Genomic DNA, 14,976 nt, shown 5'->3' on the forward strand with positions numbered 1-14,976 from the left:
CGAAACCTTTTAATCCACAAAAGGAGCATGCTATCATTCCATCAGCCATGACTCGGTAGAAGTCCTAAGGTTGCGAAGACCCATGGTGTAGTGGATAAAGTACTTGGTAAAATTCAATTGTAAGTTATGCTCTTCTGGAGGTTGAAGGTTCAATCCTCAGTGCACGCGACATTTAAGAATACAATTGCAAATTATTTAGGACTTTTACCCAGAACAAAGGCGTGCCACCCCTGTGGATTAAATATAGGGTTTCGTTTGAAATTCCGTGCAAATTCCGACAAGATACACTTGAAGAAGGTCGGGGGTTACTTCAATTGAAATGTGAAAAGAATATTCAAGATGAGAACAGTAGTCTGAAAAATCCAAATAATACGAATTATCAATTCTCATCTCAAAAATTCAAAAACATAGAACCAACTCAACTGACCATAAAATTAGTGGACTGCCTGTTTGCACTTATGGGTTCAAGGTAAAGTTAAATATGTCTGATACAATATTGGGAAAGAGACATTCAGAGAATGGGGCAACTTATAGTCTGCATGTTAGATTTCCATATTAATCTTTCCATATTTCACATCAACATTCTATTTTCGTTCAAAAAAAAAAATTAAAATTTCTTTCTATTTGATTATATTTGTTATTTACGTTTTTATTTTTATTTTTCCAGGTTATAGTGGAAAAACTTCCTCGGTCACAAATCCAGTTTTTGGAAAAAAAGAAATTCCTTGTACCAAATGATTTATCCGTGGCTCAGTTTATGTGGATGCTCCGAAAGAAAATACATTTACCTTCGGAAAAGGCTATTTTCCTGTTCGTTGGTAGAATGTTACCACAGTCCAGGTATACAAATGTTCTCAGATATATAAATAATATATAAATTTGATAAAGATAAAAATCTTTTAGCAAATAAACCAATGAAGAAAGAAGTTTTATATATATTAATAATCCAAAATATAAGAGCAGAACATCACTCGCCACATACTATGGAAATTTAAAAGAGTAAAACCTAACATCAATTGTGAAATGGGACATTCCTTGCTACCTGTGCTTAATTGAAAAATTGTTTATTTCCAGGTTCAAGGATAGAGATAAGCTCCTAAATATAAAAAAATGAAACCTCTATCAACTGCAGACACTGCAAACCACATCTTAGCCATTTTCATATCCTTTCATAATTTTGAACTATTTTTATCTTCATTTTTGCATTACTATGAACTATGACAATACGATGTGTTTTTTTACATGCAATAAATAAAGTGGACGTTTTTACGTATTAATTGAAATATATTTTTATATATGCATAAATATGCACACGTATGTTTTTGTGTATGCATCTGTTAGTGTATAAACACATATGCATGTGTGTGTATATGTTTAGATGTAAGTTCTATGCATACATATATCTGTGTCCACTCCCTCTCTTTTTAACTAACTTCTTCCCTTTTCAATATATATTTTGTTCAGAAAGATTTCTTGTTTTGGCACTTTCCCCTCCTCTCTTTCCTAGATAACTCAACTATGTTCATCTTCCTTCCATATCTTATGACGCTATAACCACACTGACCCCCCCCCACACTTTTTCTTTTCTTTTTCTCAAGTTTTGCCGTCTCTTTTTGCTGTCGCTTTCAATGTTTGGAGTCTAAAATGTCACTTAACTCCCACCCCTTCCTCTTAATGTTAACGTTTTCATTTTTTTTAAATATTTCTTCAATTCTCCCATTTGAGGGCCAGACTTTTTCAGTGAAACACAAACTTTATAACATCGACTGATGAAGACTTGTGGTCCTGACTAACCACTTGTCTGAAACAGCATGTCCAGTGAAGTGACTATGTAATATTTGTCTATGTAAATAAAAATTATATGAAACTAGCAAAAGAAATATATCTAATACAAAGCAAAACTTAAGATAGGAAAAACTCAACACTCAACTCCCTCTCACATATATAAATAATGTGTGTGTGTGTATATATATATATATATATATATATATATATATATATATATATATATATATATAATGGGTTACAAACTAGTCAAAATGCAGATGTTTTTAAATAAATTATTTAAATTCTTATTTTCAACCCATAATAGAATCATCATCAGGAAAATGTTTCTTTGTTTACAAACATAGAGAACAATAATACTAATAATCATCTATAATATATATATATATATATATATATATATATATATATATATATATATTCAATAAATATCAATAATAATTATACCAAAAGACACTAGTGTTTCATGCTTGTGATAATTACTGCTGTGCTTTTTTGTTTTTTAAATATTTGTCAACATCAACTAAGTCATGCTTTTTAAAGTTCAACTGATTTTTAGAATAAATTTTAAAAATTTCAAAACATTTTGATTTTGTTTTTCCTCTACTTTTTTTATAAATAGCAAACATTAGAAAATTCCAACTTGTTGATCCCATCAATCCAACCATTCTATGCGAGCCAAACTTCTTCCCATGTGTTCTCATGGGGTCCAATCTCTCCCCACCTAACCTGAATATGTGGCACACTGTTTACCATATTCAGTATCACAGACTCTGCCCCTACTCATGAATGGGTCAAAGCAGATTCATCATTGCATTGTTATGATGACTGAACTTATGCATTCATGACCTGAAAGTTTTATCTCTCTGTTGCAAGTATTAACAGTGTGAGATTCTAAGAAATCAGCCTCTGTCATGGACATGCATCAGAAACGGATGCGTCATTGAATTTCTAGCAAAAGTGCATTGAAAATGGTGGTGACCATGTAGCAAAAGTGCATTGAAAATGGTGGTGACCATGTAGCAAAAATGCATTGAAAATGGTGGTGACCATGTAGCAAAAGTGCATTGAAAATGGTGGTGACCATGTAGCAAATGTGCATTGAAAATGGTGGTGACCATGTAGCAAAAGTGCATTGAAAATGGTTGTGACCATGTAGCAAAAGTGCATTGAAAATGGTGGTGACCATGTAGCAAAAGTGCATTGAAAATGGTGGTGAGCATGTAGCAAAAGTGCATTGAAAATGGTGGTGACCATGTAGCAAAAATGTATTGAAAATGGTGGTGACCATGTAGAAAAACAAATTTTGGAGCACAAAAAGTTTGCTCATTTTAATGTTATCATTCCTGTCTTTTTGTTTAAGTTTTTTGCGTTAAAAAAATAGGAGGCTTTACTTTTGGAATGATTCTTGTGTCACACACACACACACACACACACACGTGTGCGTGTGTGTGTTTATATATGTATATTAAGGCAGCATTTTTTCTCTATGGCATATTTCATTACATAAAATAGACGTTTTTTGTCTATTAATTCTATTTTCAATCCTTTTCAACTTCCGAATAAGTCTTCACTTCTGACAGGAACTGGCTGATGTAATCACCATATTAAGATTAAGTACTTTCCAATCCTTCAGGATTCATCGTACTCAGACTTAGGATAATTCAAAGTACTCAAACTTATAATAAATATGGTTATTACATCAGCCAGTTCCTGCCAGAAGTTAAGACTGTTATTCAGAAGTTGGAAAGGATTGAAAATAGAATTAATACACAAAAAAAATATCTATTTTATTTAATGAAATATATATCAGTGATGGGATGATTCCAGTATTTTTTTTTTTTTATACGATTACCGATTCTAATTCTTCTATAACCTAATATTTAGCTATACAGTTGTTTCTTTTTATTTTATTATTTGGATTACTCAAAAAACCCATGTGATATATGCAAAAATTTATGTAATATATGTAAATGTAAAAATACACTTCCGATTCTGATTAATTACCTTAACACTAATATACATAATTGAATGCTATAAATATTTTATATATTAGATTGTATCACAATAAATATTTTTTATTAGATCGTATCACGATAAATATTTTATATTAGATTGTATCACAATAAATATTTTTATTAGATTGTATCACGATAAATATTTTATATTAGATTGTATCACAATAAATATTTTTTATTAGATTGTATCACAATAAATATTTTATATTAGATTGTATTACGATAAATATTTTATTTATTAGATTGTATTACGATAAATATTTTATTTATTAGATTGTATTACGATAAATATTTTATTTATTAGATTGTATTACGATAAATATTTTATATATTAGATTGTATCACGATAAATATTTTTTATTAGATTGTATCACGATAAATATTTTTTATTAGATTGTATTACGATAAATATTTTATATATTAGATTGTATCACGATAAATATTTTATATATTAGATTGTATCACGATAAATATTTTATATATTAGATTGTATCACGATAAATATTTTATATATTAGATTGTATCACGATAAATATTTTATATATTAGATTGTATCACGATAAATATTATTAGATTGTATCACGATAAATATTTTTTATTAGATTGTATCACGATAAATATTTTATATTAGATTGTATCACGATAAATATTTTTTATTAGATTGTATCACGATAAATATTTTTTATTAGATTGTATCACGATAAATATTTTTTATTAGATTGTATCACGATAAATATTTTTTATTAGATTGTATCACGATAAATATTTTATATTAGATTGTATCACAATAAATATTTTTTATTAGATTGTATCACAATAAATATTTTATATTAGATTGTATCACGATAAATATTTTATATTAGATTGTATCACGATAAATATTTTTATTAGATTGTATCACGATAAATATTTTTTATTAGATTGTATCACGATAAATATTTTTTATTAGATTGTATCACAATAAATATTTTATATTAGATTGTATCACGATAAATATTTTATATTAGATTGTATCACAATAAATATTTTTTATTAGATTGTATCACAATAAATATTTTTTATTAGATTGTATCACGATAAATATTTTATATATTAGATTGTATCACGATAAATATTTTATATATTAGATTGTATCACGATAAATATTTTATATATTAGATTGTATCACGATAAATATTTTATATATTAGATTGTATCACGATAAATATTTTATATATTAGATTGTATCACGATAAATATTTTATATATTAGATTGTACCACGATAAATATTTTATATATTAGATTGTATCACGATAAATATTTTATATATTAGATTGTATCACGATAAATATTTTATATATTTGATGGTATCACGATAAATATTTTATATATTTGATTGTATCACGATAAATATTTTATATATTAGATTGTATCACGATAAATATTTTATATATTAGATTGTATCACGATAAATATTTTATATATTAGATTGTATCACGATAAATATTTTATATATTAGATTGTATCACGATAAATATTTTATATAATAGATTGTATCACGATAAATATTTTATATAATAGATTGTATCACGATAAATATTTTATATAATAGATTGTATCACGATAAATATTTTATATAATAGATTGTATCACGATAAATATTTTATATAATAGATTGTATCACGATAAATATTTTATATAATAGATTGTATCACGATAAATATTTTATATAATAGATTGTATCACGATAAATATTTTATATAATAGATTGTATCACGATAAATATTTTATATATTAGATTGTATCACGATAAATATTTTATATATTAGATTGTATCACGATAAATATTTTATATATTAGATTGTATCACGATAAATATTTTATATATTAGATTGTATCACGATAAATATTTTTTATTAGATTGTATCACGATAAATATTTTTTATTAGATTGTATCACGATAAATATTTTTTATTAGATTGTATCACGATAAATATTTTTTATTAGATTGTATCACGATAAATATTTTTTATTAGATTGTATCACGATAAATATTTTTTATTAGATTGTATCACGATAAAAGGATACTCAATATCATAGATCAAACAAATTGAAATGTTGAAAAAAAAATATTAGTTCATCAAAAGTTTACTTTCTACAGCCTTTTGGATTCAGATTATTCACATCACTTTTTACAGATGTTTGACTTGGGTAATAGTCAGCTAACATACTTCCTAACTTCTGATATAAGCTGTGACAAGGCAAATCAGTTCCTTTGCTTTTTCTCTCACGCCTATATTATATCTCCCCTGTGCATATACTCCTTTTTTTTTTTAATTACGTTTTTCCAAATTTTTTTTATTTAATAACCATTGAAAAGTTTTTCAGTCTTATTTTAATTAAGAATTATTGAAATTAGTTTTTCTTTATTTTTTTTAAAGATTTATTGAAAATACTTTTGGGTTTTTTTTTTTTTTTTGAATTATTGAAAACATGTTTAAAAATCTTTTCAATTATTGAACTATTTAGTTTATGAAGCAATACCAGCCACGAAAACAGTAATGAAACTTCAAACACATTTAGTACAATGCTATGTTTTGATTGCAATGATTTTATTTTTTTTACTTTCATAAACATATATCCTATATAATATTTTGATTGCAGAAATTCCCCTCTAGACCAAAGTACCATAGGTTTGCTACAACAGATGCCACATACAAGTTTATTATGTCTAGACTATTAGCCATGGTCTTATGTAACTTTATAACGCCATTTTAGACACATTTAGTCATTATTATAAAATCCTACATTACATCCTAGGAGCAACATCATCACCATCGCAACCATCTTTAGAGGAAGTAGTTCCTATTTTTTTTATTTTTTATTATTTGTGTTATTTTTATCCATATAATTTTTATTGTATATTTTCAATAATGTCCTTTTTTAAAATTATTTCAATAAATCGCCTCACAATAGAAATACTGGAGAACAATAAAAGTGAAGGAACTGATTTGCCTTGTCACCACTTCCGGTAGCAGACACAATGGAATTTAGGAAGTATGTTAGCTGACATAGTAACCTTAACTTGAATTTTATTTAATCAACCATAGAGTTTGTCATTGAACTGTTTGGATTCATATATGTCATGACTCAACTTCCCTCGATTATTTTATATTTTTCTTTTTTTCAGTGCAAGTATGGGTGAAGTTTATGCAGAACACAAAGATGAAGACGGCTTTCTTTACGTGGCTTACAGTGGAGAAAATACATTCGGACACTGACGACCAGCAACCTCATTATCCGTTGACTTTAAAGAAATTTGAATCGTGCATGGCCTTGGACCATTCATTGCAAAACTGCTCTCAGTCTCAGGTTATTTCTGGAAAATGGATTTCTTTATTGAAGTTTTCTTCCTGTTTTTATTAATCGTGAATGTTCCAGGGCTCTGCATCTACTATCCTAACAACTGCTCAATCTGTGATTTGTTGAATTCTCCAAGAGAGAGGATACAAAAATTATTCCATGTGAAAGGGAACGGGCTGGCCGAATTACGACCTGAGAGGTCATGATCATACAGCACAAGACGTATAAAAAAAACCGACTTCAATTTACCAATTGCTGACGTCATCAGTCGAAAACCATGTTAAAATTTTGATAATAATGAATATAAGTGCAACTCTGAATTACGTGTGTTTTAAGAGACAATTTTTTTCTTACGTCATCCGCCTCAAATAAGGAAGAGTGGTTGATTTGAAAATTTTCTACTTACACATAACGGTAGTGTTCGTTATTGACTATCATTTGTATTTACTGCTGATTATCTCTTTCTTCCATTTTCTCTCTAACTAGTGTGTTTGTACAGACATCAATAGATGTATCCTCAATGTTTATTATATTTTAATAATATAATAGATTAGATATAAGGGTATCTATATTACTATAATAATATTATGTGTGTTTAGTAATATTATGAATATGAAATAAAGTTCTCGTGGAACACCAATTGAGAAATGCAACTCTAGTATATCTCTAATCCTAAATATTTCAAAGAAATTGTTTTCCTTTAAACTGAGTTTAAAACTAAATTTTTTCTTAATGAATAAAAAAATAGTTTACTTTTTATATCGAAGTGATGTTTTGCAATTTTATGACTAAATAAGTGGAAGGGTGGGGGTGTAAATGTCAAGAAGAATTAACATGTTTGTTTTCTTCAACAATATATGAATTTAAATTGCACTAATATCTGATAGATTTTATGTAAAGTGTCAGGTTATCTAAAGTCATTTATTCATTTAACGAATGTCTTTTAGATTTCTTGTATACCATTTATGAGTCACTAACGCAATTAAACTATAAACATAGCAGTCAGCGGAGATCCAACATATTCTAACCTCCAATACTAAAATAATATACAAAAATAACAGCACAAGACAATTAAAAAATTCTTGAAGGAATTTACATTAAAAAATAAACAAGTATATAGTACGTATGAAAAAAAAAATTGTTTATTCATTTTTGTTTTTTTGCAACAATTTAAAATAATTTAAATAATATAAGGGAGATAACACATGAGTGAAATAATATAAAATTGATTTTATGTATTCATTATAGATTTCTTGCTAAATTTTTACATTAACAAAATAGCATTTAAATTCCATATATTAAGCATTTTCAATAATTAAAAACCAACAAATTAATCTACATAAATAAATAACAGAATAAATTACTTTTTTTTTTTTTCTTTTGCCCAAACTATAAACTAAAATAATAAAATCCTAAAAAACAAAACATAGCAAATAAAAATTTAACTCCTAATGATCAAAATGTTAAGATTGACTTAAAAAAATACGACTCTTGGGTCCTTGCTTCATTAATTACAACCATAAAGAAAAAAGACGATTAAAAAAGGACACTGCTCAATAATCATCTGCTATTATATAAAAACATGTATCTTGCTTAGTGAGGCACACAGACCCAACCGTCTTGCGCCCAGAGGATCATTTCTTCCCTTTTCCATCTCCTGGAATGTATATGCACCTTCGACCGGAAATTCCAGACATTTGGTTTTTATCTTGGCCATTCAGAAGGACCGGCCAGATGTCCACTAAAGATAATGGCTATAAGTGATCTCTTGGGAACATTAATTTTAATAAAGCACTTATTTTATTCCAAACAAAACATTTTCTGGGTGGCCTAACTCAAAATTGGAGATAATTTCAATTTCTTATACTCTCCCCCTCCCACTTCTTTGGCTGACTATATCTCTGCCATTCATATGCACCACTAAGCATCCTGTCTAGTACATGGCTTTCAATGGAATTTGAAATTTTTTTTTATTATTCCAATTATGAAAATTGTTACAATGGTGTCAATTTTAAATGACTTAAAGGGAGATAATGCATGACAACGCATAACATTAATGAAATATGTAATTAATTTTATGTACTTGCTAAATTTTTATTTCCATATTGACCATCTTTGATATTAGTCAAAGTCTGGACACTAGCAGTAACCATTATTGGGTGGATTTCTATCAGTATTTTATTTTATTTTGGAGTTTTCTGTTATCCTTGAGATTCCAAAAGTAACAGTTGGCATCTTTGTTGTGGGTTTAACTTAAGCTCTTGGCATTTCAAACTTAAATGCTTTAAAATAAGTTAAAACACTGAAGGTAGGTAGAAGAGTAACTTAGCTCGCCTTAAGTAACAGTTACTTGTACATTTATTTTTTCAACACTTTAGCTTAAAGTCTATAGTAAAAAATAGCCAATAGAAAGAAAAAATGGTCAAAAACAAGTATACAACTAATAAATGTTACCAAAGGCAAGGTAAGTTACTCTTCTACTTGGATAAGTTTTTAGTGTTTTAAAGCATTTATTCAATTCGAAAAGCAAGTAGTGTTAAATGTTACATTAGAACAAGAAAAATTGACGAACATGTAATCTCTATAATTGCTCAAAAATAGAAAATTAAACAAAATACTGGTAGAAATCGATCCATTAAATTATATATGATAAATATGAATAATTGTAATAGTTAAAATGGTGACCATGTGTGGTTGTACACTTATAGAGTTAATGAATTTGAAGAGAATTTCCTAGCTATTTCCATAGGAAATTTCTATTGTAAATATCCAAATTATATCCTGGAAATATAAAAAACTATGCAAGATGTTTAATTATGATTTTGTACCAAATTATTATGACTTGTGTTGCATCGACTTTTGTCATCGGCAAGAAAAAAAGAATCTGGTCGGGTTCAGTATGGTCACACAAGCATGAAAATAAGGCTTTATTTTTATTTATTTTTTAATTGTCCAATTATTCGCACAGGTACACCAATTGTCATAAAATAAGTCCAGAATAGTTAACAGTTGAGAACTTGTAAATAAAAAATTAAAACATAGTTGATAATAAACAGTAGAATTAATTTCTCTACAGAACCATAGATATATATTGGAATTCATTATTGAGATGAGTATTATTTATTGCGGACTATTATCCTTTTTAAGTTGTTGTTTTACGACATTTCGGTCAACAATTCCTCTGGCCTTTGTCAGGTGGTAACCGCGATGGGATAGGAACTGAGGATGCAGTTAGGAGATTCGGAGCTCCTATCCTATCATGGTTTCCGTCTGACAAAGGCCAGAAAAAGTAGTTGGCTGAAATGTTGTGAAACAGCTTAAAAAAAAAAAATACTCTGCAATAAATACATTAAGAACCATAGATGTTTAACATTCCTTATTTCAAAGTTTTATTTTGATAAAAGCAGGCTCATCTACATGCAAAAATGAAAATGGTGGCAGAGATGATCATTTAACTCGAAGTCAGTCATATTGGAAAGATAAAGAAATCCTTAACCTAGCGGTAATCTAAATTTTGCAAAAAAAAAACAAAAAAAAAAAACAAACACAAAACTACACATAATTGCTTTGTGATAAAACCACTCGACAATAAATGCCGACCTCAACATTTGCGGTCTTCTTTTTCATCTTCTCTTCTGGCCATGTTGTCGTCTCTCGCATTGGCAGCTGGCAAGAGGAGTGGGGGCGGAGGGTCACAGATTCACAAGTATGAAAAACTAGCTTCTTTCCTATAAAATATGAATCAATTTCCTTTCGTGTTGATCTTCTAACGAGTCATCGAGATGGATTGATTTCTGACGAATATTATGAAAAGATAAAAAAAAATAATGGAATTAATAAAATTTTATTATATATGAGGATGTTTTGTGATCAGTGTTTGATGTCAGATTTAAAAAGAACATGTAGCTCTCAGGGAAGTAGTCCTATGGTAGTGTTCCACAGATGTGAAAATCTTGGAAAGAAACTCTATTCATGGAAATTCTGTTTTAGAAGAATGGAAGGTTTTTTATAGTTGTGCTAAAAAGATGAGTTTACTATTGACAATTGGGTGTTTCATGAACCTAATTCTCAAATTTGTGAAATTACGTAATGTCGCGAAAGTACAAAATAATCACAGTATCATTAAAACAATTTGTGTAAAAATGAGAAAATTTCAAAGAAGTAATTATTTGCATTTTGATAAATTTCAGAAAAATTTTTTATTGTCCTTTCAGCACCTCCCCCCCACCCTCCTTCAAAAAATAATTATGTGATCATCTTGGACACCATTTGGATTTTTGTTGATACGACAGATTTCATCAAAATATTTTAAAATGAGAAATTTACTCTCTCTGCCCCATTTTTCTTCACCCAGCCCATTCCTCTCTCTTGACATGCACATCACTTAAAAAAAATTCAGTTACTTCCCTTTGCATTAGAAATTATTTAATTTTTAAAAACATTAAAGGATATTAATAGCCAGATGACCCCCCCCTCTCTTTCTAACTTTTAGATATTTTTCCGAACTTAACACAAATTTAAAAACTACTAACTTCATAGGGGTTTGAGTATTTTTCAAGTTTTAGTTTGTTCTTTATATTAAGAGATCTTACAAACAAAATTGATTTAGTGTAACAAAAAAGTGAACTTTTTTTTTTTTTAACCACAGTAACAAAGAGGAAACCCTCCATGTGTAAATAAAATCAAGTTATCAAAATGCTACAAGAATTTATGACTGGTGTATGCACAGCAGAAACGGAGCCATGTAGAAAGTGTTTGTCCAGAATTCCCCCCTTGATCAAGTAGTTTTATTTTTATCAAAAAAAAAAATATTAAGCGTTAATGAAAACAAAAAATCTTGCAAATGTTTGGATCATTTTGAATTATTTACCTTTTTTTTTTTTTTTTTTTTTTTTTTTTTTTTTTCAAAAATTTCAATGGAAAACTGGCACTCCTCGGTTAGCCATAACATTTGATTTTCTTTAAAAATAAAACTACTTCATCATGGATTTTGGAATATTTTTTTTTTTTTTTTTTTTTGTCACGGATACATACATCATACAGATTCTTCTTTATTTTTGTTTTTTAATGTAGGGAGAATTCTGGACGAGCATTAAAATAGCATTGCTGTGTGTTAATCACACAAAAAAAATAAATAAATAAAACTCCTCCAGAACTTTTTTAAATTTGAAAATATATTTGCGGCATTTTATGTCGGAAGAATGAAATTTGGTGATTTTATTACTGCTGATTAAACAGAATTTAAAAAATTTTATTTTATTGCATTTTTTTATTTTTATTTTCTTTTTTGTTATTAAAAAAAAAATCTAATAAAAAGATTATAAATTGAAAAGATAAAGTTTTGTTATTTTTTTTTTTTTTTAATAGAGCATTACTGAATCATAAGAATGTAAAAGTGCTGTGCATTGCGGACGTTGCAAAAATAATGGAAGAAGAAGAGTGCAGAGAACTGAAAATATCTTTGATCAACAAAGAGATTTTTCTCTTTAGAAAATAATTCCCTCAGTGAATGTCCTGCTGTGATTGTTTTTCTTAGAAAAAATAATATCCAAGGTTATTTGCACGTATGGAGACAGTTTAGAACACTAACAAAGGGCCAGAACCAGCCAAGGGTGAAGAGATCCCAAGAGAATAGAGAGAGAGAGAGGGACTGTTATAACCAGTCCTGCCTTCCTGGAATGTGTGGGATTTGAACATTGGGGAGCAATCGGTTGGTTCTGCTGGGAGCTAGTGAGGCAGTTTGGATGAGTGTGTCTCTCTGACAAATTTGGTTTCTTTGGGGCTGTCAACCAAGAGACTCTATAATAGAACTTTTTTGGTCTGGTCAAGCAAAGATTCAATGCTGCATGTCTGTCATTCATCTAAGTAGACAGATTCTATTTGTAAACTAAAAATTATACCGAAACTGAATTTACTGGTCATGATGTCACCGCCTGAAATTTTAACATGTCATTTCTAGTAAACTTTTTATGTTGAAATAAAGTTGAAAAATAATTTGTGTGAATTTAATTTCATGTTTATAACTACAAAGAAGGGAAAGGGAGACAGTTTTATAGTACTCTGAAGTCATCCATAATTATGTTTAGTGCTTTTAGTAGTGCTCTGCAGGCGTTTTTTGTTTTTGTTTTTTTTTCTTTTTGCTGATCACTTAAACAATAAAGGGATTAGAAAATTGGTTTTAGTAGTGCAGAAGTGCTAAATATCCTAGAGAACCATAACCCAAAGTGCTTAATATCCTGGATAGAGCAGGTGGTTTCTCAAAAGTGAGTTCTTTTTCACTCCTCACTAAAAATGGGATTTCTCTTCTTGAATACATGCTTGTACGTAACATGAAGCGTGCATGGTCGCTGTGAGTGCACAATCAATGAGTTATAAAAAAAAATGACTAAGTTCAGCATTGTTCCCTCCCTATTTAGCCCCAAATGTCCCCAGGGGATGCCAAATCTGGTGAAAATGAACAAACAATGCAGTTTTAGGCCTTAACATATGTAAATTAGAGTTCTACACATGCAAAAAAAAGAAATCACTAAGTTCATCATTTGCACCCTCTCCATTTAGCCCCAAAAGTCCCCAAGGCCTTAACATATTTAAATTTGAGTTCAGTACCATGCAAAACTGCTAAATAGACAGACACAGAAGATTTTGGACAAATATGGTACAATAATCTCAAAAGTGCAGTTCTTTTTGTGCATATTTTTTTAGATTGTGCATAATTGCATGGCATTTGGAACTGTATTTAAAGTAAATTTCTATCTTTGAATGATCTCTATGAAACTACTTTGTTAATTTTTGGTCTACATACTTGAAACTGGATATATGGGGTATTTGGACCTGTTGAACAAAATCAATTTGATTTTTAGCCAAAACAGGAGCTGCTAAGGGGTCAAAAAAATTTTTTAATAAAATTTGGTGGGCGTAGTTCAACATAATGTGCAAATATACATTTAATGTTATTTTTGTGGATATCATCTGAGTTAAGTTCATATGCATAACGAATAATGCTGAAGAGTTTTGATTACAATTCTAGCTGATCACACTCAAGTCATTTGTCTTAAATTTTAAAATCACTACCATATTGGGTACAATATAATAATCAATAGAGAATTGGCTCTATAACAAATAAATCTGAAATTTGCATGAACTGAAATATATTTTACAATCCGGCAACGCCGGGCAGCTTGCTAGTTTGGTTATAAATTGGACTTTGGATTTTTCTTGGTCTTAGGACTCTTTATTGAAGTTTTGATTGGATTTGTAGACATCCATAGGCTGGAGAAACGTGCAAGACGATCACGACATGTGAGAGCACACGTATATCATCATTGGATAAATTCTTTTCTATTCAACAGTTTTCCTATCGACAAAAACATAAAGATGCACAGAATTTATAGATTGATCATAATGCATATAGAAAAAATGCAAATAATTTTAGTAAATTGTTTAAGATCTTCCGTTAATAAATATACATCAACAAAGGTGGTGAATGTGAACTCAGTAAGGCTACAATGGTGAAGGCAGTATGGGTAAGATTTTGTGAGCCTCAAATCGCAGTGTGAGCTATTTCTCTCTTTTTTTCTAAACATTTACTTGTGTATAATCTCCACCATTTACAAATTTAATTTTTGTTGAACATTTGGATTATTCACAAGAGTTTTCTTTTTCACTTTTTTATATATAAAGTTAAGTCAGCTGTATTTTCGACTTCAGATGTAAATGGCTGTTGTCTTAAAATATTGATATTTTATTCTGAATAGCCATTTCCTTTTCTTTAGCATTGGTTCATATTGTTAAGAAGAAAAAAAATTAATTTGCTTTATTTTGCAACTACAA

The 14,976-nt window shown here is 28.7% G+C and overlaps 1 protein-coding gene across 1 annotated transcript in view; it reads left to right on the forward strand.

The window, feature by feature from the left end:
• Positions 1 to 12,043, forward strand: part of LOC145268776 (gamma-aminobutyric acid receptor-associated protein-like 2) — a 67,869-nt gene extending 55,826 nt beyond the window's left edge. The window contains exons 3-4 of the mRNA XM_080124384.1: positions 668 to 840; positions 6,974 to 12,043. Coding sequence (XP_079980510.1) covers positions 668 to 840; positions 6,974 to 7,064 — 264 coding nt within the window. The 3' untranslated portion in view covers positions 7,065 to 12,043. The remainder of the gene's footprint in view (positions 1 to 667; positions 841 to 6,973) is intronic.
• Positions 12,044 to 14,976: the final 2,933 nt, after the last annotated feature.

This window comes from Euprymna scolopes, chromosome 44 (assembly GCF_053919585.1).
Source record: "Euprymna scolopes isolate OS-2025 chromosome 44, ASM5391958v1, whole genome shotgun sequence".
Lineage (NCBI taxonomy): Eukaryota > Metazoa > Mollusca > Cephalopoda > Sepiida > Sepiolidae > Euprymna > Euprymna scolopes.